Source organism: Lynx canadensis, chromosome E1, assembly GCF_007474595.2.
Source record: "Lynx canadensis isolate LIC74 chromosome E1, mLynCan4.pri.v2, whole genome shotgun sequence".
NCBI classification, from domain to species: domain Eukaryota; kingdom Metazoa; phylum Chordata; class Mammalia; order Carnivora; family Felidae; genus Lynx; species Lynx canadensis.
The window spans coordinates 49474030-49500656 of NC_044316.2; the positions used below are offsets into that span (position 1 = coordinate 49474030).

At 39.4% G+C, this 26627-nt stretch overlaps 1 protein-coding gene across 1 annotated transcript in view; it reads right to left on the reverse strand.

The window, feature by feature from the left end:
- The window catches only part of ABCA10 (ATP binding cassette subfamily A member 10), a 71576-nt gene extending 46140 nt beyond the window's left edge, over positions 1-25436 (reverse strand). Inside the window, 9 exon segments of the mRNA XM_030296414.1 lie at positions 6354-6501; positions 7701-7886; positions 8103-8244; positions 16423-16649; positions 19238-19341; positions 19691-19855; positions 21679-21883; positions 23663-23809; positions 25116-25436. Of these exon segments, the coding sequence (XP_030152274.1) occupies positions 6354-6501; positions 7701-7886; positions 8103-8244; positions 16423-16649; positions 19238-19341; positions 19691-19855; positions 21679-21883; positions 23663-23758 (1273 nt within the window). The 5' untranslated portion in view covers positions 23759-23809; positions 25116-25436.
- Between the last annotated feature and the right edge of the window lie 1191 nt (positions 25437-26627).

A 26627-nucleotide genomic window follows, 5' to 3' on the forward strand; every position in this document is an offset into this window, starting at 1 on the left:
ACAGAATCCGAAGCAGTCTCCAGGCTCTGAGCTGTCAGCACAGAGCCTGACACGGGGCTCGAACCCATGAACAGTGAGATCATGACCTGAGCCGAAGTTGGCTCTTAACCAACTGAGCCACCCAGGCGCCCCTAAAGTGTTATAAGGATTTTAAGTTATGACAGTGTTTTGGCCTTTGATGAAGTCTCAGCTCTGGTTCTTCAAAATAAAAAAGCTTGTCAAAGAAGATAAAGTCGTAGCTGTTGGAAATCGTATGAAACATCAAGGACTTCCTCATTCTCGGGATTTCCAGACACTTGGATGTTTATAAAGAGAAGTTGTGTAAACTGATTCCTGCCATAGTATATGAAGAAGTATTTTTATAACATAGAAAAATGAACATTGAAAATAATGAGTATATCAGTCACTATAAATCCAAAGCCAATCGTTTCAAAGCCTGAAGAATAAAACAAAACAGAAAAAATAGTTATTAAGAACAGAGAGGGAGACAAAAGGCTGGATATTTGCTGGCATATAGGAAAATGGTAAAGAGGAAGAAAATTAAAATTAAGGGATAAGAAGTGGAAAGATGGGAAATATTAAAAACCTATGAGGAAAATGAAAGAAATACAAAGCAAAATATTTCATTTATTTTATTTTATAGAAAAAAAAAATCTTTTTTCAACCAGAAAGAGAATCCTTAAAGTTTTTAATGGCCTCATGAAATTACACAAGGATTTTCATCAAGGCGGTTCATATCATTCCAAGGCAAAATGGATTTTATGTATAATTGACTAAAAATTGTTGGACATTCAACTGGACTTACATTTTAACGGTAAGAAAGGAGAATAGAGCAATAATTAATAGGAATTTCAGCTCTGGATCTAAAGATTCGAAGTAAATAAAATGAGATGGCATTTTAATGATGTCGCCACAAAATGGGAACTTATTCGTGATAGAAGGAGGAAATGTAATTGATTTCTCAGAGACTACAGGATAATTTAAACGAGCAGAGAATCTTCACATCATGTTACAACGACAAGCTATTACTAGAGGCAAATGTAAGGGGATAAACTTGAGCACCTACCACTGGAAAGAAAAGCTAGGGGGGAGCAGATACAAGACACAACTTCTAGAAGTGTGAAAACAGACAATGTTGGAGACATACAGGAAATACATGGGGAAGGTACCTCTAGAAAACTTGAACGTCCTCAAAAGAGAAATGAAAAGGATCACATGCTGTGGTTCTAGAGATATAATGTGGGAAAGCAGAAAATGCTCAAGAGTGAAAATATGTGGAAACATCAGAAGCAGCCAGAAAGGAAATTATACTGTGGAAAAGCAAAGGAAACATTTTCAAGATGCGGGAACCAAAACTGAGAAATAAGTTCATGTTATTCATAGAAAATTACGGCATTTAAAAGGAATACCTCCGTAGTTGCATGAATTTTGTGTACTCCTGCTTTGCTGTCCTAGTTAAGTGGCATTCTCTCCACTCTCCCAGTAGCCAAGACCAGAAACAAGAGCCACCCTGATCTCCTCCCTTCTCACTTCCTCCAGCTCATATAGCATTAACTACCACATCAGATTGTTTCTCTCTCCTAAGCATCTCCTGAGTCCTGTCCTCCCCTCTATATTACACTGGTCTCCCTTTTGGTCCCCCCCTCTCTCTAACACGGATTATTACGATGTCCACGTGCTTTGAGCCCATTCTCCACACAGCTGCCAGAGTGATCTTCCTAAAACACAAATCTTATCAGTGAAATGTCCTACAAGAAATTAGATCAATCTATTTCCTGCACCAGAGGTTCTAAGGCTCTTGGATTTCCTGGGCAAACATATTTTTTTAAGTAAATATATTGCATTCATTAAGGACAGTTACAAACCTTCTATCTTGCTATGACTCGCCCCTGCAAAGTAGAAAGACCTATTTCACTGCAAAAAATATGGATATTTAAAGGCTATAATCTCACCATGCGGAAGACAACTTCCAAAGGAAGAATTAAGGGACAAAAATAAGTTTCGCATGATTTCTCATTTCAGCAAAAACAAGAGAAAACATGGTCAGGCATGACCACCAATACCGGCACTGCTCTGGAGAACCAAATCCCAAATTCTGCACGGGACCTCTCGAGGTGGCAGGAACAGACACCTACAGAGGGACTTCCTCGGAGGTTAACCTCAGCATCTTCGGGATCTTTCCGTGTCATATTGCCCTGTGTATAGCTGTGCACAGACATGTGTATTTGGAGAAAATCTCCCCTTCCAATTTCTTGTTAGCTGGTTATTAATCCCTACCCTAAAACCACATCTCACAGCCAATCTATGCACTGGCTCTACTTAACGATTCTTAATTTCCCCTCCGCTACGGCTGTCTCCCATTGCCGGGCACACATACTATTCCTTTAGGCTCCACAAAATTTTGTGCGGTCTTGTCCACCAGGTAAACTTTCTCATCCTTGAAGCGCAACCGAAACTCTTTCCTCCAACCTTTTCGTGACCCACCAACCTTAGGACTTACCCTATCAGAGAACCTTGTGTTATCCTCTCCTATCACACTTCCTACGCTACATTTACTTACTAATTTACAGAAGCGTTTCTAGCGCTAACTGTGAAAGACTGCTGACCCACATAAATTTTAATAAGCAGTTATGTGTTAAACAGGTACACAGATGAAACCTGATATCTCATTCGTTTCGATTTCATGGGAAATTTGGGCATAGGAAAAGAAGTATAAGTGTAAAAACATTTAAATATAACCTTCTCTCAAAGCGTGGGTTTGAAAGATGTTGATAGAAATTTGGAGTAAAGGAAACATAGAGTACCCAAATAAAGGGAAGTGAGATTGAATCAAATTTATGGGGCAAAAAAGGAGGAAGAGGAGGAGGAGGTAGAGGAAGAGGCTGAGGAGAAGCGGAAGGCGGGGGTGGGGAGAAGGAGAAGAAGGAAAAGAGGAAATAGGCTTTTCATTTGAAGCTGAGGGAAAAAAAAAAGAGGACATTCCGTATTCCTTCATCTTATGTTTATTGAGAACTTCTTATGCACGAGGTGGTCTCTAGATGGAAAAACACGTTGTTTATCCTGAAGAAAGTTAAAATAGGAAGACAAACATATGCATTTATTTATTTCACCAGAAATTTATTGAGTACCTACTATGTGACAAAGACTACTCTAGACGCTTGGAGATACCAGTGTAATGAAAAGCAAACATTTTTTTTCCTCAGAGGACTTACATTCTAGACACAAAAGACAGGAAGTAAACAATAAACATAATGAATATTGAATTCTTGGTAAAACAAAACCAAACACCAAGCAAAACCAAAAAATCGAAGGGGGGTGTTCAGTCAATTTTAAAGTTTTAATCCAAGTCCTGCTAACTCTGTTCTTGGACCAGTCATAGAACCTCTCCTGACCACTGTTCTGGTGTTCTCTAAGATGTGAGGCCTGTTCCAAATGCTGAACTAAATACTGACTGCTAAAAACTTCTGGTTATATTAATACATAGGAAAGGGAAAAATTTGAATTCCATTTTCCTGGACATAAATCCTACTTATTGTGCCTTCCCGTAGTGGAAGATGGAGGCTAGGGGAGTGCCTGAAAACAAAAGTAAGCTAATTATGAATGCATAGAGAACTTAATAAGAAAAAAGTAGATATTTACCTATTAAAATACAAATTAAATTCTAGATGGAAATATCAGAGAAAAAAGTATTTTTTTAAGTTTATTTATTTTCAGAGACAGAGAGAGAGAGCATGAACAGGAGAGAGGCAGAGAGAGAGAGGGAGAGAGAGAATCTCAAGCAGGCTCCACACTGTCAGCACAGAACCCTAGGAAGGCCTCGAACCCACGAACCTTGAGATCCTGACCTGAGCCGAAGAGTCAGATGCTTAACCAACTGAACCACCCAGGCACCCCCAAAATTATTTTAAATGTAGAAAAAACACAAAAATTGAGGACAAATAGGTAATACGGCACAGAGTTGTGACAGGGGATAATTAACTTCAGAGCATTAACAACGATGTCTCCCTAGATTCACAAGACGGAGTTCTGACTTTATCTACGAGGCTCCTGGGCCTGGCAGGCTAAAAACAAATTGACTCGATAAACAATGGGTAAAGGAGAAAATAAGAAATTCCAAAGGAGAAAAGATGATGAGAAAATGGAGAAGAGCCTAGCCCCAGTTTAGCTGGGGCTTTGAAGAGTTCCGCAGAAAGGAATTTTTAAAACCACTGCCATGAGTGCAGACATCAGGAGAGCAGATCTGGGAGTTTAAGGTCCATTTTGCAGGCTTGAAATGACAGTAAATTTTTCTAATTACTCTTTTCTTTAAATGTTTGTTTATTTTTGAGAGAGAGAGAGAGACAGTATGAGCAGGAAAGGAGCAGAGAGAGAGGGAGACCCAGAATCGAAGCAGGCTCCAAGCTATCAGCACAGAGCCCCTATGCGGGGCTCAAACCCATGAACCGTGAGATCATGACCGGAGCTGAAGTCAGATGCTTAACCGACTGAGCCACCCAGGTGCCCCTCCAATTATTCTGACACTAGAATCAGCCAATTTTTGACTGTGACCTGCACAAGGCAAGGACACATATTACCTTGGTTTTCAGGGGTTCCATATACTATATGCTACTTTTTGTTCAAAGAAGAAATCTCATTTAATTTTAAGAACTTGTTTATTTACAAGGATAATTTTGCCAAATAATTTCGAAGGCAATTTGCTGAATGCATACGAAATACAGTATTTCAAAATGATAGATGATGAAATTTTAAAATGAAATTATACTAATGGCACGAATAAAAGGCATAGGGGATAAAATCCTAAAATAATAGTGTAACAGAGATGAAGAACAGGAAACAAATAAAAGTCTGAAAGGAAACTATAAATATTTTAAAAATAGAATACCTGGATTAGAAACGAGGTAAAGAAAGACACCAAAATAATAGGGTTTGAGGGGCACCTGGGTGGCTCAGTCAGTTAAGCCTCTGGCTCTTGGTTTCATCTCAGGTCATGATCTCACAGTTGGTGAGTTCGAGCCCCACATCAGGCTCAGCGCTGACAGTGTGTAGCCTGCTTGGGATTCTCTCTTCCTCTCTCTCTGCCCCTCCCCTGCTTGGGCACTCTCTCTCTCTCCCTAAATAAATGAATAAAAAAACTTAAAAAAAAATAATAATAGGGTTTGAAAAGGACAGACCTATTCATACTCTGACACATGAGAAGGAATTATGGATGACTACAGTTTGTGGATTTTATGTGGGCAAAAGGGAATAGAAGTATATTAGTTCCTGGGATTATATATGCATTCTATGTAGGAATTTGGTAATAATTTGATAATAATTTAAAAGTCATTTGTAGAGTTTATTTTACTAATTTTTGTAACACCATTAAAAGCATTCTCATTAGCCTGATTGTAAAAGATCATAAAAAGAGGTGTGCCTGGGTGGTTCAGTCAGTTGAGTATCTGATTTCGGCTCAGGTCATCATCTCCAGCTTCAGTGAGTTCAAGCCCCACATCAGGCTCTGTGCTGATGCTCAGAGCCTGGAGCCTGCTTCAGATTCTGTGTGTGTCTCTCTCTCTGCCCCTCCCCTGCTCATGCTCTCTCTCTCTCTCTTTCAAAAATAAATAAACATTAAAACAAAATCAAACTGACTGGGTGGCTCAGTCGGTTAAGTGTCCGACTTCGGCTCAGGTCATGATCTCATAGTTCGTGAGTTCAAGCCTCATGTCAGGCTCTGCGCTGACAGCTCAGAGCCTGGAGCCTGAAGATTCTGTGTCTCCCTCTCTCTCTCTGCCTCTCCCCTGCTCGTGCTCTGTCTTTCTCTCGAGAATAAAGAAACATTAAACATAAACATTAAAAAGGTCATAAAAAGAAGGAAAAGAAGAAGTCATCCATTAACTTTATTTAACTGTGTTTTTTCCTTCATATTCTTGAGATGCAGAAGAACAAGTTTCCTAGAGCCAAATATTAGCAAGAGTTGTTTAATGAACTATCTTATCGTCCATTAGTTCAATTCAAGCACTAAAAAGCATCATCATAATCAATAGCTGTTATAGTTATTTCTTTCTCTTTCCCACCTACAACACACACACACACACACACACACACACACACACACACACACACACACCTACCTTTATAAAAAATAAAACCCAAAACAAATACAAGTTATTTTTAACCAAAATGTTTTAACCAAGCAATTCTGGTCAGACCATTAAATAGTGGGATGAAAACGAGGAGATGCTATTCTTTTGAAACTTTTTCCTTTTCTCTGCCATCAGAAAGGCTTCTTAAATTACAAGTAGACAAATATTAAGACATTGCCTTACAAGAAGCAGAATTGCTTTAGATTCAGCTTTAACCACAATATTACTTACCAGGCAAAGCTCGCTCAAAATATAACATTAGTATCAGATAGAGAAGAGCGTCAAGTGCCAAAATGAAGAAAGTAACCATCATTACGTGTGACTCTCCAGAGGGATCAGGAAAAGTAACGCCCATCAAGTAATAATCCATGCGTGAAATCTGACATTAAAAAGAATAAAATAACAGTTAGATGAACCCATAAAGCTAGAGGTTTTTTTAATTAAATGGTGCTGCCTAGACAAATATAATTCATATCTTAATAGCCTTTTTTTTCAAACACGCACAGTGAACTTGTTAGTAGTATTGCTTTTTACAAATAAAATTGTCACAAGAGTGGGAAATGCTATAGAAGAAAGTAAAGCAACCGAAGAATAGAAACTTAATGGACTAATTGATTATCACAGAAGGTTTGAAGAAGGAGATTTAGAGAAGTGGACAAAACGAACATATTCTAGGAAGAGAAACTCAGAGTGGGCAGTGAAATTAGAAGACATTTAAAGGAAATATAAACATGCTGAGGATAAGATATTGTGGAAACATTACAGGATCAAATAAGTATTGAAGACTCGAAGAGACTAATTTTAAAGATAATAAAGATAATAGCTCGCATTCCCACAGCATGTGTCAGGGACTGCTCTAGCATTATGCGTGTACAATAGCATGCTCAGCCCTCATATTTACCCCCATGTATAAAGGTGACTTCTACTCACATCCCCATTCTACAGATCGAGGTGACTTCTACTCACATCCCCATTCTACAGATGAAGAAAGGGAGGCTACGGAAAGCAAGGTTACCCAGCTGGTACGTGGGCAGAGCTGAGCCTGATTCCTGCACTCGGTCTCCACTTATTACTCATTGTTACTCATAACCTCCACACTTAACTCCCTCTTTAAAACGGGCACACAAATCAGGGGCGTCTGCGTGGCTTAGTCAGTTGAGCGCCCGACTTCAGCTCAGGTCATGATCTCACAGTTGGTGAGTTTGAGCCCCGCGACGGGCTCTGTGCTGACAGTGCGGAGCCTGCTTGGGATTCTCTGTCTCCCTCTCTCTCTGCCCCTCCCTCACTAGCTCTCTCTCTCAAAAATAAATAAAAACATTTAAAAAAATTTAGATGGGGACACAAATCAGTAAAACTGCGTGGTCGGATACCAGGCAATTATTTTTCTACTTTATATTTTCTAGGATTTTACAAATGATCCATGTGCCTTGTTTATTACTTTGATGAGAACTGACAACAGAATACAGCAGAACTTCTTGAAATAGAGGGTGACTGGTCACTAAGTTTCATGAGGTACCAAACTCTTCAATAATTTTGAAAATCTAATAAGTAAAACCGTAAAATCATTGTGTTCTTTACCTGAGCCATCCCGGCAGTGAAGGCAAAGGGGCTAAAAAGACTTAAGATCCAACCCAGAGATGAAGGAAGTTGTCTGTACAATACAGTGAATCCCAGACATCCCCAAAATGTAGTGAAGAGAAACCCGACCAAACTGGTAAGGACAGGTTTCTTTATCAACACGCTCAGGAGGAAAGCCAATGCTATCTGAAGGAAGAAAGAAGAGTGCCAATTGGTATTTTTTTTCCCTTTGGGAATCATTTCGATTAATCAGTTGCTCCCATTGTTAACAAACTCTCTCAAAACATATAGAAAACATGATATCAAATTAGTGACTATGCCGTACCAACATCCTGAAGAAACGTCATTTGTTCACATATCTGAGACGAGAAGCAGGTAAAGAGATACGTGTTGTCCACTCACCAAGGACAGGCCATATAGGACAAAGAGTGTGACGATCACCAGGAAGCCAACAATCACTACAGTTTTGCTCAGTGTTATGATCAGAGCCATAGCAATGGACAGGATAAATACGAAGACTGCATACATTAATCCCCAGGAGAGCCTACGGTAGAAACAAGTTGTTAATTCAGAATATCACGCACATACAAATGTTTGAAGAGGCAATATAACATGCACAGTGGTTGTGAGTTCAAGTTCTGAGAGCAAACACACCAAGGTCAAATTCACTCCAAAACTGTGGTTGTGCACTCTCTAACCATGTGATTACGGGCAAGTGACTTTTCCTTTCTCACCCTCATCTATGAAAGGGAGTGAAACATGGAAGCTGCCTCATAAGGGCAGTTCGAGGATTAAACAAGATACTGCGCATGAACCCTTAAGCTTCGCTGTTATTATAATTACTTCCCAACTGTTGAACGAATTTAAACATTCATATAACGATGTATAATCTGATTCTTGCAGTCAAGTGACTAAAGAAATATGAAATGGAAATACATTAATCTCACATTTAAACTTCCTTATACTAAACTTCCTTTTGGTATAAAACTTTTCTTAATGTTTAATTGAAATCTCTCAGATTTAAGTAAAGCTCATTTTTTATTCATTTTCTTTTGTCCTCCTGTGACTTTTGACATTAACCAGTCAGCACATTGCTTTTACGAATTAGAAGACCACAGTGCACCTAGGAAGCACAGAACTAAAATAAGGCAAAAGGTCTCACGGGCATTAGCGCTGGACAATGGTGATCCTATATCACCATAGCCAAAGCATGGTTGTTTGTGAAAATTTGTGGGAAAAAATGGAAAGGTATGTTTAAACACGAAAATAGCTCTCGCTTTTGAAAACTGACCTTTCATGAAATACTAATAAACTGCCAAGTACCTTTTATATTTACATAGACCTTTCAGCACTTTGTATAAATAATGTATTTGAAATCCTTTTTTATAATCTTGTGTAGTACATAAATTAAGTTGTTACTATCACCGGTGAATAGCATTTTCATGTATACAAGAGGTAAGCTTGAATGATTATAGCCTTTTATCCAAAGGATACAGGAGTGCTAATTCATAGGGGCACATGGACCCCAATGTTTATAGCAGCGCTTTCAACAATAGCCAAATTATGGAAAGAGCTCAAATGTCCATCAACGGATGAATGGATAAAGAAGATGTGGTTTATGTATACAATGGAATACTATTTGGCAATGAGAAAGAATGAAATCCTGCCATTTGCAACAACATGGATGGAACTGGAGGGTATTATGCTGAGTGAATATGTCAGTCAGAGAAAGACAGATATCATGTTTTCACTCATATGTGGAACTTGAGAAACTTAACAGAAGACCATGGGGAAAGGGAAGGGGAAAAAAATAGCTTCAAACAGAGAGGAAGGCAAACCATAAGAGACTCTTAAATACAGAGAACAAACTAAGGGTTGATGGGTGGTGAGGGAGAAGGGAAAATGGGCGATGGGCATTGAGGAGGGTGCTTATTGGGATGAGCACTGGGTGTTGTATGTAAGCGATGAATCACGGGAATCTACCCCCCAAACCAAGAGCACACTCTATATACTGTATGTCAGCCAACTTGGTAATAACTTATATTTTAAAAAAATATCCAAAACATATAAAGAACATGACTTAATATTAAATACAATCTGAGGGGAAAAAATGATTATAGCTTTCCCGGCAAGGAAGTTCCTCAGAAAACTAACAACAGAACTACCAAATGATCTAGCAATTCTAGTTCTGGATACTTATCTGAAGGAAATTAAAACCCTAACTCAAAAAGAGATCTGCACCCCCATTTATTGCAGCATTATTTACAATAGCCAAGATGTGGAAGCCTAAGTGTCCATCAATGGATGAAAGGACAAAAAAATGTGATAGGTAAGAGAGATATCTATATAGACATACAGAGATACACACAACAGAATATTATTCAGCCAGAAAGAAGAAGGAAATCTTGCCATTTGCGACAGCATGGATGGACCTTGAGGGCATTATGTTAAGTAAAGTAAGTCAGACAGAGAAAGAGAAATCTTACATAGTCTCACTTATATGTAGAATCTAAAAGAAAAAACACACACATAACAAAAAACAAACTCATAGATACAGAGAGAACAGATTGGTGGTTGCCAGAGGTGGGGGTGGGGAGCAGGCGAGATGGGTGAAGGCGACCAAAAAGGACGGACAAGTTATAAAGTAAGTCATGGGACTGTAATACACAGCTTAGTGACTATAGTTAATAACATGCTATTATCTACTTGAAAGTTGCTAAGTGAGTGGATCTTTAAAGTTCTCATCACAAGAAAGAGATTGTAAACCTGTGTGGGGGATAGATGGTAACTAGACCTACTGTGGTGATCATTTCACAATATATACAAACATTGAATCATTATGTTTTGCACATGAAACTAATATAATATTAAATATCAATTATATCTCAATAAACAAGATCATAGTCTTCCTCTCATGCTCTCATTACTTGCTTTGAAATTTTAAAAATCTTTTATAAGACTAAACACCTAACAATCTTATTCAATTAAGTTTTTTTTTTTAATTTTTTTTTTCAACGTTTATTTATTTTTGGGACAGAGAGAGACAGAGCATGAACGGGGGAGGGGCAGAGAGAGAGGGAGACACAGAATCGGAAACAGGCTCCAGGCTCTGAGCCATCAGCCCAGAGCCTGACGCGGGGCTCGAACTCACGGACCGCGAGATCGTGACCTGGCTGAAGTCGGACGCTTAACCGACTGCGCCACCCAGGCGCCCCTCAATTAAGTTTTGAAGACAGGGTAAATCTTCATACATGGAAACATCTACTCCTAATACTTAAGAGTATTTTTTTTTTTTTAAAGAGCTGGTCATAGATTGGGGTAAAGAGAACGTGAAACATGACGATTAGTTAAAAAGAAAAGAAATGAGAGACAATGGACAATATTAAGTTCAATGAGTTAATAAGAATATTAGACATATGTAAATGCCAATACATGTATAAAAGCATGAACCAACTCAAATACAATTATTTCCTATAATACATGCTTTTGTCATTTATAAATCGCGAGTGGGAATATAACATGGTATATCCACTCTGGAAACCAGTTTGGCAGTTTCTTATAAAACTAAATTACCATGCAAGCCAGAAATCATACCACCGGGCATTTACCTCAGAGAAATGAAAACTTATGTTCATATAAATAGCTGGACATCAAGGTTCATATCAGCTTTATTTGTAATACTCCCAAACCAGAAACAACTCCTCTCTTTTTCAAAGGTTGAACAGCTACACAGAGGTATGGCCAAACAAACAGAGATATTGCTACAATGGAATAGTCCTCAGCAAGAAAAAGGAGCGAACCATTGATAAATACAAACTTGGATGAAGTGCTTGGAAATTGTACTTGGAAATTGGACTTAGTAGGTGGAAAAAAAGCCCCAAAAGGTGATGAACCATGTGATTCCATTTATGCAGCATTCTTGAAATGTCAAAATTATAGAAATGGTGAACAGATTAGTGGTTAGCAGGGGTTAGGGGTTGGGGGATAAGGAAGAGAGTTGAATGTGGCTATAATAATGGAACAATGGAACTGTTCTGTATCTTAACTATATCAATGTCCATAATTTAACTGTATTATGATATGATACGATAGTTTTGCAAGATGTTATCCCTAGGGGAAACTGGGTAAAGAGGACACGCAATGTGTTTCTTAAAACTGAGTATGGGGGCACTTGGGTGGTTCAGTTGGTTAAGTGTCTGACTTCAGCTCAGGTCATGATCTCATGGTTTATGAGTTTGAGCCCCGTGTCGGGCTCTGTGCTGACAGCTCAGAGCCTGGAGCCTGCTTCAGAATCTGTGTTTCTGTCTCTCTCTGCCCCTCTCCCCCTCTCTCAAAAATAAATATACATTACAAATTTCTTTAAAACTTTGTATGAATCGGGGCACCTGGGTGACTCAGTCAATTGAGTGTCTGACTCTTGATTTCTGCTCAGGTCATGATCTCAGGGTCATGGGACTGAGCCTCCCATCAGGCTCCGAGCTGAGCATGGAGACTGCTTAAGATTCTCTCTCTCTCTCTCTCTCTCTCTCTCTCCTTCTTTCCTGCTCACTCTCTCTCTCTCTCTCTCTCTACAATAAAATTGGAAAAAACTGAGTATGAATCCACTCCAAATGAAATGTTTAATTAGAAAAAATTGTAGTTACTTGTAGAACTAAGACTACACGATGTTTTATTTATTTTTTAATGTTTTTATTTATTTTTGAGACAGAGAGAGACAGAGCATGAGCAGGGGAGGGGCAGAGAGAGAGGGAGACACAGAATCCGAAGCAGGCTCCAAGCTCTGAGCTGTCAGCACAGAGCCCGACGCGGGGCTCGAACTCACAGACCGCGAGATCATGACCTGAGCCAAAGTCAGATGCTCAACCGACTGAGCCACCCAGGCACCCCTACACGATGTTTTAAAAGGAGAAAGTGTGTTTTGTATTCTGTCAGTATAGATGCATAAACTATAAACAACTGGGGGGGATTGGGAGAGACTGTTGGAAAACAGTACTTTGTTTTCAGTTAGTGTATTGAAGTAATACTATTCGTATGGTTAGACCCATTATATATATATTTCTGGATAAAACAAATGAATAATTAGAGATATCCTAATTCTCACCTTCTCTGTATGTCTCAGTGCAAAGGAAAGGAGACCTAGTAGAAATACGGGAGAGGTTAAGTAAATGCTTTTCAACTATATTTGACTTGTAATTATCAGTATGAATTCATAAGACATTTATCTTTAATGGTGTGTGTGTTATTCTATATGAAAATGTAGAATACATTGTCATTATTCTATCTCTTCTGTTGACAAAGGCTAGAAACAATGACCAATCCAATAAATATCCAAAAAATATTTCTAGTATGCAATGTTCTTTTTTTTTTTTTTAACGTTTATTTTTGAGACAGAGAGAGACAGAGCATGAACGGGGGAGGCTCAGAGAGAGGGAGACACAGAATCTGAAACAGGCTCCAGGCTCTGAGCTGTCAGCACAGAGCCCGACGCAGGGCTCGAACTCATGGACCGCGAGATCATGACCTGAGCCGAAGTCGGCCGCTTAACTGACTGAGCCACTCAGGCGCCCCCAGTATGCAATGTTCTTGACATACTTTTGCCAACTAAAAGAAATCTTGCCACACAAAGTAGCAAGAAATTTATTTTTTAAAAAATCCACTTGGAATCTTGTCAAAAAGAATCTGAAACTAACCTTTGACTCTCTTTGGCCAAAGATGGGACAATTTGGGGTTCAATAAGAATAATAATTACAGTGGCTTGAATCCTAGTAGGCATATTCAGATCCATGAGTTTTTAACGGTATTTAAAAAATCAGTCATCTTTGAAGAATGTTAGGGGAACAGCTAATTATTGTCTAATAAAGGAAAAAAATCAAGCAAAAAATTCTGTTTTCAATCATTTGTTTTATCCCTTTGTTTCCCTGTTCTACCCTCTTAAAAAAAATTAGTCCCAATAGGAGCTAATCATAATTCATGTATTATTTAAACCAAATTCTCTTAATTGTTAAGATAATTATGGCTCATAGAACTGAAATTGCTAGAATTTCATATAACAGATATGTATGGTTATAAAGAGAGTGCTGTAAATAATTCTCATGATCTATCCACAATGTTTTATAGAAGAAATTACTCTGGAGATCCTTTGAAATTTCTGCACATATTTTGAAAAATCTGCATTCTTGAGCCTTATTTGGGTTAAGTAGATTATAGCAAACTTTGTGTGTAATCAGGGAGAAAACATAAGAGTGTAAAATATACAAGAATGTGGGGACTTTATAAGAAATAAATCAGTTTTACTCCAATAACTGGGATGCCTGCATTTGGTAATGGTATTCTCTTGGAAGTTAGATTGTCAAAGCCATACTTTTTAATTCATAATATTTTATTTTATTTTTTTTTTTATTTTTATTTTTTTTTTTTTACTTTATTATTTTTGGGACAGAGAGAAACAGAGCATGAACGGGGGAGGGGCAGAGAGAGAGGGAGACACAGAATCGGAAACAGGCTCCAGGCTCCGAGCCATCAGCCCAGAGCCTGACGCGGGGCTCGAACTCCCGGACCGCGAGATCGTGACCTGGCTGAAGTTGGACGCTCAACCGACTGCGCCACCCAGGCGCCCCCATAATATTTGATTTTAAAAATCTCTTTTCCTTGTCTTTGATGAGAACCAGGGTGAAGAGCATATTCACAAACATTCTCCCCAATAGCACACAAGAGTAGCCAATTTTTAAAAATCTCTAGCCAATGTACACCCTGCCAACCTGGACAGTTCTATATCAGGAAAACCTTCTGCTGTGTTTTTTCTCCATTTGAGGCACTTAGAAAGTTGGACCCATACGTAACATTTTTCTTTTTCTTTTTTCAAAAACACTAAAGACAATATGATATGCATTTCTGTTGGCACATTTCACTAACAGCTTTTTCTATCAAGGGAAAAATATCACCTTGTCACTAATTTCCTTTTATTAATCTTTTTGACTTATGTAGCATAGTGGTTAAAAGAAGGGATTTTTCTTAGGTAAAAATCTTACCTTTCTGTGCCTTGGTCTTCTTACTTGTGAATAAGGATCAAAGCACTACGAACTGTGAGTGATCCCTGGAATATGTAAAGTTCAATGTTTGCTGCTATGACTGTTTGTATTATATGCTATCTCAAAGTGTATGGGAAAAGGGTCAATAGATAAATGGAGACAGAGAGAGTCATTTTACTATGCGCCTTGTGCCTTATAAGTGCCAACACTGTCTGTGCTAGGTACTTAATTATTTTTAAAATTTGTTTAATGTTTATTCATTTTTTGAGAAGGAGAGAGACAGAGAGAGAGTGCAAGTGGGGTAGGGGCAGAGAGAGAGAGAGTGGGACAGAGGATCCAAAGCAGGTTCTGTGCTGATAGCACAGAGCCTGACGCGGGGCTTGAACTCCCAAACTGGGAGATCATGACCTGAGCCAAAGTCGGATGCTCAACCAACTGAGCCACCCAGGCGCCCCTTTTAAAGCTTTTTTCTAATGTTTATTTTGGGGAGAGAGAGAGACAGAGCATGAATGGGGGGAGGGACAGAGAGAGAGGGAGACACAGAATCTGAAGCTCCAGGCTGTGAGCTATCAGCACAGAGCCTGACACGGGGCTCGAACCAACAAACTGTGTGATCACTACCTGAGCCAAAGTCGAACACTTAACCGACTGAGCCACCCAGGTGCTCCTGTGCTAAGTACTTTAAACATATTGTCTCATCTAATCCTTTGTCCCACCCAAAGAATATCTTTATTGACCACCCATATGAATTGGTTTTAATAACATTGTGGTAAATTAGTTTGCTGTTCAAATTTTTCACTCCCTTCTTCCCTGTTTCACTTCCATGAAGGGACATAATTGCCTGTATCACTGATCTTGGGCTTGGCTATTTGGCATGTTTTGGTTTTGGAGTGGGCAGAATATACTTCTTTGCCTCTTGACTTTGGATTTGTCCACATGACTTGCTTTGATGGATGGAATCTTATCAAATATGACTCGAGCAGGAGCCTGAAACGTGCGTGTGCAGTGAGATTTGCTCTCTTGCACTTTTGCGATTAGAGGAGAATATGTCGCTATACTGCTGACCCATGGAGGTTGACAGGCACGTGGGCAGACTTGGGTGAGACCTAAATGTGGATCCACACCCAGCCAGGCCCAGACGAGATCTGCCAGCCTCCAGCCATGCCACAGACGAATGAGAAGGAATGAATGATTGGTGTTTGAGGTTACTGGGTTTTGGGGTGCTTTTTTTTAGTTTATGTATTTACTTTGACAGAGAGTGCACACGCGTGTGCTGGGAGGGGAGAGGGCAGAGAGAGAAAGAGAGAGTATCCCAGGCAGGCTCTGCACTTACGGAGTCTGAGGTGGCGCTTGAACCCACAAAATGCAAGATCGCGACCTGAGCTGAAGTTGGACACTTAACCGACTGAGCCACCCAGGCGCCCCTTAGAGTGTTTCGTTATACGGCATTTTTCTGGCAATAGCTAATTGATAACAAGCACCCTATTTCCTATTCTTCAACCCTGGGAAACATAAGCACAGTCCTTACTTCTTTTCAACCGCCAGCATCTTAAAATGCAATAGAACTGAGCGAATTACTTAATTGAATGCACACAAGAAAAATTCCTGACTGCATCTAACTTTCTTTTATAACCTAATGGGCTTCTCTGTTTTTTTAAGGGGTGATACACAGGCAAAGAAGCAACATAACTCACCAGAATGCTGACTCCCGGAGACCCATCACTGCCATTAGCTTCTTACACTTCTTTCTTTCCTTTGTAACATTTAATGATGTAGAGTATACAAAAGGGGAGAAATAAACTATACAAATAAAAATAAACCATGTATTTATAACTTCTCCCTTAGAAATGAAGGATGGCATCCTCATATTTATTCCAGTAACCGATGTCAGCGTCTCCATCACAGAATGATTTGTTGTGAGCTAAATTGGGATGTTAAACAGATGCATTACCTTAACTATAGAAAGATACATTAGCAGAAAAGAAAAATATATTGGAAAACCATACACATTTTCCTTCTTTCCATCTTCAGTATTTGCATATTTCCATTGTGTAAGATATGGTGAACTATGAATATCATGAGAACAGTCTTGATGACTTTTGGGATTAGTTGACATTACTTCTAAGAGCTGTTTTAGACGTTGCTTGGATGTCTATCATGCTATGATAGTATACTATGATTGGTGATGGAGTGATAGCAGGGATCCACAGGGACACTCCTCCCTCTCACGAAGCTTTATATTTCATGGGGGGGGGGGGGCTGAGAAGGAAGGGGAGATCTCAGATAACTCACTGCACAATCAATTGTTTGATGATAATTGAGCAATTGCCTTAACAGAGAAGCAGAGTGTGCTGTGAGACGAAACACAGGCAAGGCTTCCCTGAACAAATGACATTTATGTATAATGATCTTACCTAAATAAAGCTGGGGGGCGTGGGGAGAGTTGAAGATAGAGAAGACAATCTGGGCAGGGGAAACAGCATGTGCAAAGGAAAGGAGTGTAGAATGTCGGAGGCACAGGAGACAGGTCCTTGAAGCAAAGCTGATGGCAAGAGAGAGGGGGGGAGGGAGAGAGAAAAAGAGGGAGAGAGAAAGAAGATGGGGCCAAAGAAATAAACTACTCCCATAGGGCAGGCAAAAGGTGATAAAAGATAAAAGATGGCAAAAGCCAAAAACTGGCTTCGACTAGTGCTGGAGTTAAGTACATGGGTTTCAGCTTAGAATGAACAGGGCTAGATGACAGATTGGATGTAATGGGTGAGGCAGAGGAGATTTTCTCTGATAATTGCCCAGTTTCTAGTTGGTCACCTAGGTGGGTAGCTTTGGCATTCACTGAGATAGGAAAACTTTTGAAAGGCTCAGCCACATTAAGAGAAAAATACTCATATTCAGCTTTGAACATACTAGTCTGAATTGCTTAGGAAGCATCAAAGTAGAGATATTCTGTAAGCAGATACACAGAACGAGAGCAGAGGTTAGCCAACTATGGTCCATGGACCAAATCTGGTCCACCACTTGTTTTGTAGATGAAGTTTTATTGGAACGGAGCCATGCTCATTTCCCTATTGTCTATGGCTGCTTTCACATTACAACAGCTGAGTTCAATACGTGCCATAGTAAATGTTGGGCCCCAGAGCCTACAGTATTTATGATCTGGCCCCTTACAGAACAAGTTTATGGGGCACCTGCGTGGCTCAGTCAGTTAAGTGTCTGACTTCAGCTCAGGTCATGATCTCATGGTTCGTGGGTTTGAGCCCCGCGTCGGGCTCTGTGCTGACGGCTCAGAGCCTGGAGCCTGCTTCAGATTCTGTGTCTCCCTCTCTCTCTGTGTGTGTTTCTCTCTCTCTCTCTCTCAAAAATAAATAAACATTAAAAAAAATTTAGAACAAGTTTGTTGGTTTGCAAGTCGACTTAATCAGCATGTAAACTGTAATTAAAGTTATGGAAATGAATAACATTGTTTAAAGAAAGGACAGAGGTTGGAGAAAGATGCCTAGGTTAGAACCGTGTGGAACTACAGATATAAAGAAGCATGAGTATGAAGTTGGATACACTGGCAAGAAGACTGAAAAGGAAGGGCTAGAAAAGTACACGAAGACCAGGTAAAGGCTATGTTATTTAGTTAAAAGATCAATTAAGATAAGGGATGAGGGGCGCCTGGGTGGCGCAGTCGGTTAAGCGTCCGACTTCAGCCAGGTCACGATCTCGCGGTCCGTGAGTTCGAGCCCCGCGTCAGGCTCTGGGCTGATGGCTCAGAGCCTGGAGCCTGTTTCCGATTCTGTGTCTCCCTCTCTCTCTGCCCCTCCCCGTTCATGCTCTGTCTCTCTCTGTCCCAAAAATAAATAAACGTTGAAAAAAAAAAAAAATTAAAAAAAAAAAAAAAAAAAAAGATAAGGGATGAAAAATGTCAGCCATTAATCAACATGGGAGTTGTTACCAACCTAAAAAAATGCCATTTGGGTGGTATGGTGTGAGACAGAAGTCATTCTGAGTTGAGTGGGGCCTACGTGAAGACAACTCTTTCAAGAAACTTAGCTGTTAAGAGGAGGGAGCTAGAGAGTACTTGCCTGAGGAGGAAATAAGGAAAGGTCCCGATAATACGTGGAGAAATTAATAATTTTAGATCCCAAAGAGAAGACTCTAGAGGAAAGGGGGAAGTTGAAGAAAGAGGAGACAGAAGGGAAAACCCATTGAGCAACCTTCCTGATAATGTTGGAAGGAACAGGATTCAGCCTGTGAATTGAGGAAAGACATTAGAGAGGAGGTAGAAGGAAAAGGATGGGTGTCGTGAGTAGCAGTTCTGTAGTTGAACAGGCTTTGCGTCGGGAAGTTGGGGATATTCCCATCCGCCAGCTTCTTTTTCTCTGGGAATAAGAAGCAGAGAACAATCCCCTCAGAGTGTGGGGGCGAGGCAGAAGAAGATAGGGAAATACTGAAGATATACTGAAGATATAAAGCAGATAGAAAATACCGAAGATATAAAGCAGATCGCTTAAGTTTGTCACTTACTTCTATAATTGCAGCATTAATCGCAGTTTGAAAAGCCACAAACCCATTTTGCCAGTATCTTGTCATGTAACAAAAAATGTCATCACGCATATCCCAACAGTGTTCTTGAAGGAAAGACAAAAACATGCCGTCATTGTGCAATGCCATCAATCCATGCGGATTAAGACCTTTCACTTTGGCTCTAGAGTGAAATATCTACAGGCCCGCTCAGAGCCCATGGATATACAGTCTAGAGCATGCTTAAAGCATTTCTGCAAAACTGGCAGAAAGAAGCGTATTAGGGCACGGTGGCCACAATCATTGGACTCCTCCAACAGGAAAGACTGATCACTAAGTGCAGGAATAAAAAGTACATTACTTTTTGTTTTTATTTGATCAATGTTTCTATCATTCGTTACCAACTGGGGATTTGATGAAGTTGCAAAACAGATTGTATAATTCTTCTGTAGTTACCTGAATATTCAGAGTGTTCTTCTGCAATTGAAAGTCCATATGCCCAATTCAACTTCAGCTGATATGAAAAAGTATCGTTAAACACAATTCCCACCATTTCGTGATGGCTTTCTAAAAGTACCGTATCCATCATTTCTTTATCAGCAACCCCAATGGTTTTTCTTCCTGCCACACATGAAAAAATATAAAGAATCATATCAGCTCGTCACTAGAGAACACAAAACCAAGTTGTAATTGTTTATTAGGCGTCACATACCATCCCTGAGTAGGTGCAAAGTAGCTACTGAAAGTCTTTCCTATTGTTTTACGCTCTGTAAATATGTGAGAAGAGGTAAATGACATAATGTCTTTTAAAAACCAGTAGTTACAGTCCACCTACAGGTTCTTTGGAGTTAAGAACAGTTTTTAAGAATTAAGCTCAGAACGTTCATAAGGGATGAGTTTATAATCTGTAGAAGTAATCCATCCAATAAGTGGATAATTAATCCATTACTAGTGGAAGATTTGGAAACCTCTGATGTCCAATTTATGATCTCCTTTTTAAATACTTTTTTATACTTTCATGTATTATGTTCTAAAATTTTCTCTAATTTTAACACAGTACTTAGAGCTCACTCAGGATGATGTCTGCATGAAGAGGAGAACATACTCAATTTCATAGTGTAGCTATATCTTTCAAAACTACTCATCTTTCCAAACATGAAGCAAGGCTGTGAAATTTAAAAAAATTTTTTTTTAATGTTTATTTACCTTTGAGAGACAGAGACAGAGTGAGAGCAGGGGAGGGGCAGAGAGAGAGGGAGACACAGAATCCAAAACAGGTTCCAGGCTCTGAGCTGTTGGCACAGAGCCTGATGCGAGGCTTGAACTCATGAGCCATGAGATCATGACCTGAGCCGAGGTCGGACGCTTAACTGACCCAGACACCCAGGCAGGTACCCCAAGGCTGTGGAATTTTTATGAGGACAATGCTAATTTCACTGCTTTTCTCTAGAGGGATACAAATAATGTCAAGGTCCAAACATGAGTATTTGGGCTAAACAGCACAAGTCAGACAAATGTAGAATGAGGTGTCATGAGAGGAGCTATGACCGGAACAGGCTGGCACGACAGCTGAGTTGGGGCTTCTATTAGAAAAGGATAGATGGACCCAGTGGGCCATGAGACTCCAAGGACTAAAAGCAGCAGAGAGCTGGGGCGCCTGGGTGGCTCAGTCAGTTAAGTGCCTGACTCTGCATTTTGGTTCAGGTCATGATCTTGCAGTTTGTGAGATCGAGCCTCGTGACAGTGGGGGAGTCTGCTTGGGATTCTCTCTCTCTCCCTCTCTCTTTGCCCCTCCCAACTCACACACTCTGTCTCAAAATAAGTAAATAAACATTTTTTAAAAAGGCAGCAAACAGCCTACACTGTGCAGGCGGGGAGACTAATCCCTGTGGCTTTTGGAAATGCTTCCCAAGTTAAAAAGAGATGTGGTAAATGACCAAATAAGGGAGGCATGGAAAACCAGATCAGGGTAGAATGAACCCTGTTCAGTCAGAGCACATGGCCGATGTGGGTAAGGGAGACAGGCAGAAGTCAGAGATCCAGAAGCTGCCATGAAGAATCACAAAAAAACGGAAGAAAGTGGTCGGGGGTAAAAAGCGAAATCATCTAGAATATGGTTCAAACTTGTTTTCCTATTCCCACCTTACTTTTTGGAGTACAGAACATATACTAATGATGACCCACAACAGCACAGATTTCAAGGATGAGAGGGCTGAAGGGAGTGTGTGTGATTTGAAAAACCCCAGGTTAAGCCGATGTCACTTCTCACCCACCTACCCTCACCTGTAACCCTACACCAACCCCCACGTGGCATATAGAATAAAGGTCCTCGCCCCAGTTGAGAAATACTGACCCGTAGGCTAGGCAAATAAACTCAATTTGCACAATAAACTTCAAGTTAAACATGTGCAGATTGCATAATAATGAAACATTGGGCAACACACCTTTCATAAATGAAGCCGAAGACATCTTATCGATTATCTTCTGTGTCATGTTAGTGACTGGGGTATATGCCACCACCAGATCAGAGTCATTAAATTCATCCACACGTCCCAGGACATGAGGAGGCTGTTCAGGAAGATGGGTCGCTCTGAAGACTCCCGAAAAGATGCAAAAATATAGCCCAAGAAGCAATGTTATTGTCCATTCCTCCAGTACACAAAAGAAAAAACGAGTCAAGTTATGATGTGGTCCAGATATCAAGAAACATGCAAACACATTTGAGGACAGAAAGTACTATCATTGAGCATTGAGTTTCATTTCTCTCTCCGACTTTTGCCTTCCCCAAATACCAATTTCAAAAATACACAACTTTGAAATCATATCAAACACGCCCATTGATCTTAACCCACTAACACAGCATCCCCAGTAGTGAGCCACTATTGAGTGTATGCCCTCATATGTGATGCAATATAAGTGCATAGCATCACATATGAGATATTCCTGCCAAAAATGTTCAACCTGAAGCTAATCCCATCTTTCAACCTAATTTTCTGTTTAAAGAAACGTAGAAGGCAAAGGAATGAATTAAATGACAGCATGAGTAGCAATCAGATAGATGCAGAACATGAATATTCAACAAGGTATGAGATGGTCTTATTGATTCCTGGCTTATCGAAACCAACTGTAAAAGTTTTTCAGGAAATTTTAGAAAATTGAACTTGAGATGATCATATGCAATTTTGGCTAATTTTGTGAAGTGTATTAGTGGTTATGTAGAATAGGTTTTTAATTCTTGTAGGTTCTAGCTGAAGTATTTTTTAAATGTTTATTTATTATTTTTTGAGAGAGAGAGAGCACAAGCTGGGGAGGGACAGAGAGAGAGGGAGACACAGAATCGGAAGCAGGCTCCAGGCTCCGAGCTGTCAGCACAGAGCTCGATGCAGGGCCCAAACTCACAGACCGTGAGAGTATATGACCTGAGCCAAAGTCAGAAGTGCAAACCACTGAGCCATCCAGGCACCCCATCTCTTGAAGAGGAGAGACACAAAGACAAAGAAGGCAAAGATGGCAAGAGGTCAACCCTCGTCAACTCTGGGTCGTGGGTCAATAGGATAGGATGTGGCTTTATTTCTACATCTTGAAATTTAAAACATTTTTGATAAGTTGCCTTTAAAATTCTGGTGACGCGATTATCAAAAATGTACCCTTCATCGATACAGCAGCTGAAATATTAGAACTGAATTGTTTCAAGAGCTCTCACAGAGAAAGCAAACAACGATCGGAACTCTGCCAACTCCCGGTGAAATGTTATTTGCTATTTTTAAACAGAATACAGCCTCAACGTGGCCAAGGCAGCCCCAGATACATCTCAAGGTAACATTCAGCAAATGTCTTCACCCTAATGTCTATGCCCTTATGCGAGGAACTCAACAGAATGCAAAGATACTGACAGAGATCTATCTGGCTACTCCCTGAAACCACTCTGTGTTTACAAAAAGCATAGTCTTGAAAAGATCCCAAAAGAGTTCCCTAATTTTTCCTCATAGATTTTTTCGCTCAGCCCTCCTAATTAATAGAATCTTAATCCAAACATCCCCGTAGAGTTCAATGGTTTACTCATTTAAAATCTATCTCATTTTGCCTAACTTGTTTCATTGTTTTCCCCCTAACACTGAAGTTGGCTCAAAGTAAATCAGAAACATAAATCAAAGTAATGAAGTAAATCAAAGTAAATGAAACGTTACTTTGTTTTTCAGGAGCTATCATCTGAGTCCTTCAGTTAAATCTCATCAATTCACCATAAGTATTATCCTTTTCTGCAATATATCTTATATCTTATTCTGCAATATTTGCAAAATGTTTTATTTAGAACTCCAAACCAACTAGCCTGTGGAATGTGAACATAAAAAAGCAACACAAACAGCATAATACTAAATGATGGTTTTCATTCACTAAATACGGGAAAATAGACATCGTGACCCATACCGATAAGCTCTCTTTTTTCATTCTCCATTTTTTAAGGAAATTCTTGTATAAAAGGGCCTGAGTTTGTTGATACACGCTTATCTTTTTTTTAATCATTTTCTTCTGTTCATGGAAAGAGAGGGTGAGGTAAATATTGCACAGCAGTAACTAGAAGGAAAAAAAAAGACCAAAATAACCCCAATTACAGAAAAGCTTCTGACCACTTTGAAAACATAGCTTCAAGTGCATTAACTTGATGCCTTATTTGACTCTGCAGAAAAACATTCAGTAGGTTTTTGGTTTAAGTATTAACAAACGTAAATTATCTTGTCAGCGGTTAAGTATTTCTCTCCAGGCTCTCATGGCAATGAGTGATGATGGTGGCAGTATAGGAGGTCTTTCCTCTCTTGTCTCAAAAGTAACTTTTTTCTGCCAAATCTCAACATTACAACAATCTAAAGTATATCAGGGAATAGGATGTTAGCGATGTTTAGAATCCAAAAAACACTTTGCTCTTTAAAAAAAAGAATAAATAAAACCGTAACCAGTTTTGGTGGGTTTTTTTTGGGGGGGGGTTGCGTTTCTTTTCTTTTTTTTGGTCAGAGAATTGCCCACCAGCAGTCTGCACATCGAATGGCACACTTTTGCATGCTTATTTAATATCTAGGTAACCACTGAGTAAAGCAAAGTCGAATAACAATGATAGTCATTCTTAGAACCCAAAGAGCTAATTTCTCCTCTTAAATTCATGAGTCCTCTTTTATGTAGTAAGAATGTAAGACAAATACAAAGGGAGACCAAAAACATGTCAGTGTATATTATTGAAGTAATTGATTTGTAGATCACCATGATGTATAATAGGGATCCTTCTGTATTTTCAATGTGAAATTCCAGAGATTGGAATTTGGCCAGTATCAGAACTCTGGTTGTTTAAATTAATTTGAATAAATGTTGATGTTATATATAATAACAGTGTTCAGAGAACCTCCTCTGTTTCTGTTTTTTTTTTGATGAAAGAAAAGGTAAAGCTATAAATATCAAAATAATCTATAAATTCTAACTTGAGAAAGTTTCTAAGTCAAAACATTTATCTTCGAGGTTCTGTTTGAATAGCTCAATAAGCTACCCACAAGGACATTTTAAAAGAAAAAAGAAGCCACAGGGAAAAATAACCTGTCCTAATGCCAACACACTCCCAAGAAGTAAAACTCAGCAAATTCTCAAAAGGCTGACCAGAGACGTATGAAGCTGACCCCCTGAAAATTAGTTATATTCGTACACACTTCTGAGTCTCTCTTCCATTTTCCTATCATACTAAAACACTATATAACTGAGTTTAAAAAATTAAATCACTCATCAGGTCTTCCATATAAAACATACAATAATTTAGAAATATCAGAACAATAAAATAATTTTAACAACATCAATCAAAATGTTTGGCATTGGCTATATGTACACTTTACGCCTTACTTACCTTATGCAAAGTGGAATGTAATCTGACTTACTGTCAGGACAATGAGTGAGGAGCTTAGAAGCACCTCTGATCCACTGTTCTCTTTTTGTCTAGAAGAACAGCTAAGAATCCTTCAAAAGCTCTTCTGCAAGTGTTTGCCTGTTTTAAAACTGTTTTTATTCCATTTGGCCTCTGAAAACAGGTCACAGCCTATGTGGAAAAATCCTGCCAAATGTTTTTTACTTGATAAGTTGTTTTTTTTTTTTTTTCCTCCCATGTGTTTCTTGCCCAATTACTCAGTGGGGAGTATGTAGTTATGGATGGTTGGCTAAGCATGGCACGTGGTATTTGTTTATTGTTCTTTCTGGCATTCACACACAAAAAAAAATGATCAAATTCTAAAAGGAAGAAAAACCCACGGTGCTGAGTTAGTCTCTATGAGCTTTTAAGGATTGAAAATTAGACACCCAAGTCAAAAAAAGAGCAGATTAAAAAGAATAGAAGTTGGGCAGATGGAGGGTAGACGAGGGACGATCATCTCAGAAATCGGCATAATTCACATGATGAGTCTTCACCTAAAACTTAACTTTTGCACTTCAGCTAAATGGCCCCTTGTACTGACTGGTTTCCTATGTGCTAGAAAGTATGTGAATAGTAAATTTCCTTATTTACTATTGAAAGTAAACCTATGAAGTATGAAGTATTACATTTACAACCATTTTACAGATTTGAAAAGTGGAGCTTAAGGGTGGAAGTTATTTGCAGATGTTCAAATACAGGCAGAGCCAACATGTGAGTCTACAGCAGGGTTTGGACCCCAGCCCCTCACTCTCAACTACCACTATGAAAATTATGCTAATCGAAATATCGAATACCTGTTTTCATAGTTTAATAGTTTAGGCAAGATGGTGGACCTTGAATGATTTACTTTTTTTTTCCAGCTGCACATAAATTGGACATTCTCAGATTGTAAATAATCCTTGTTTATCAATCCTGAAAATCTCAGTCCATGATTTTTTACTGTCATCGATACATTTCCTGGGATGTATACAGGAGTTAATAACCATTCATGAGAGACAAGGACAGAGGGGGCAGCTGGGCGGCTCATTTGGTTAAGCCTCTGACTTCGGCTCAGGTCATGATCTCACAGTTTGTGAGTTCGGGCCCCCACGTCAGGCTCTGTGCTGACAGCTCAGAGACTGGAGCCTGTTCCAGATTCTGTGTCTCCCTCCCTCTCTGCCCCTCCCCCACTCACACTGTGCCTCTCTCTCTCTCTCTCAAAAATAAACAAACATTAAAAAAAATGTAAAGTAAGGACAGAGAAAACAGTGAAGCTGAGACTATCATACGCCTTCTTAGCAACTCCGTTTAAAAGATAATTTATTTCCACAGTTTTAGGGATTTTAATCTAAAATATGGTGCAGTGAAGCGTTTACAAGGTTAGGCGTCTGAGACCTACATTCCAAATCTGTCACTCATCAGCTTGGCAGGTGACATGAAATCCTTGGGTCTCTGTTCCACATGTATTATGGG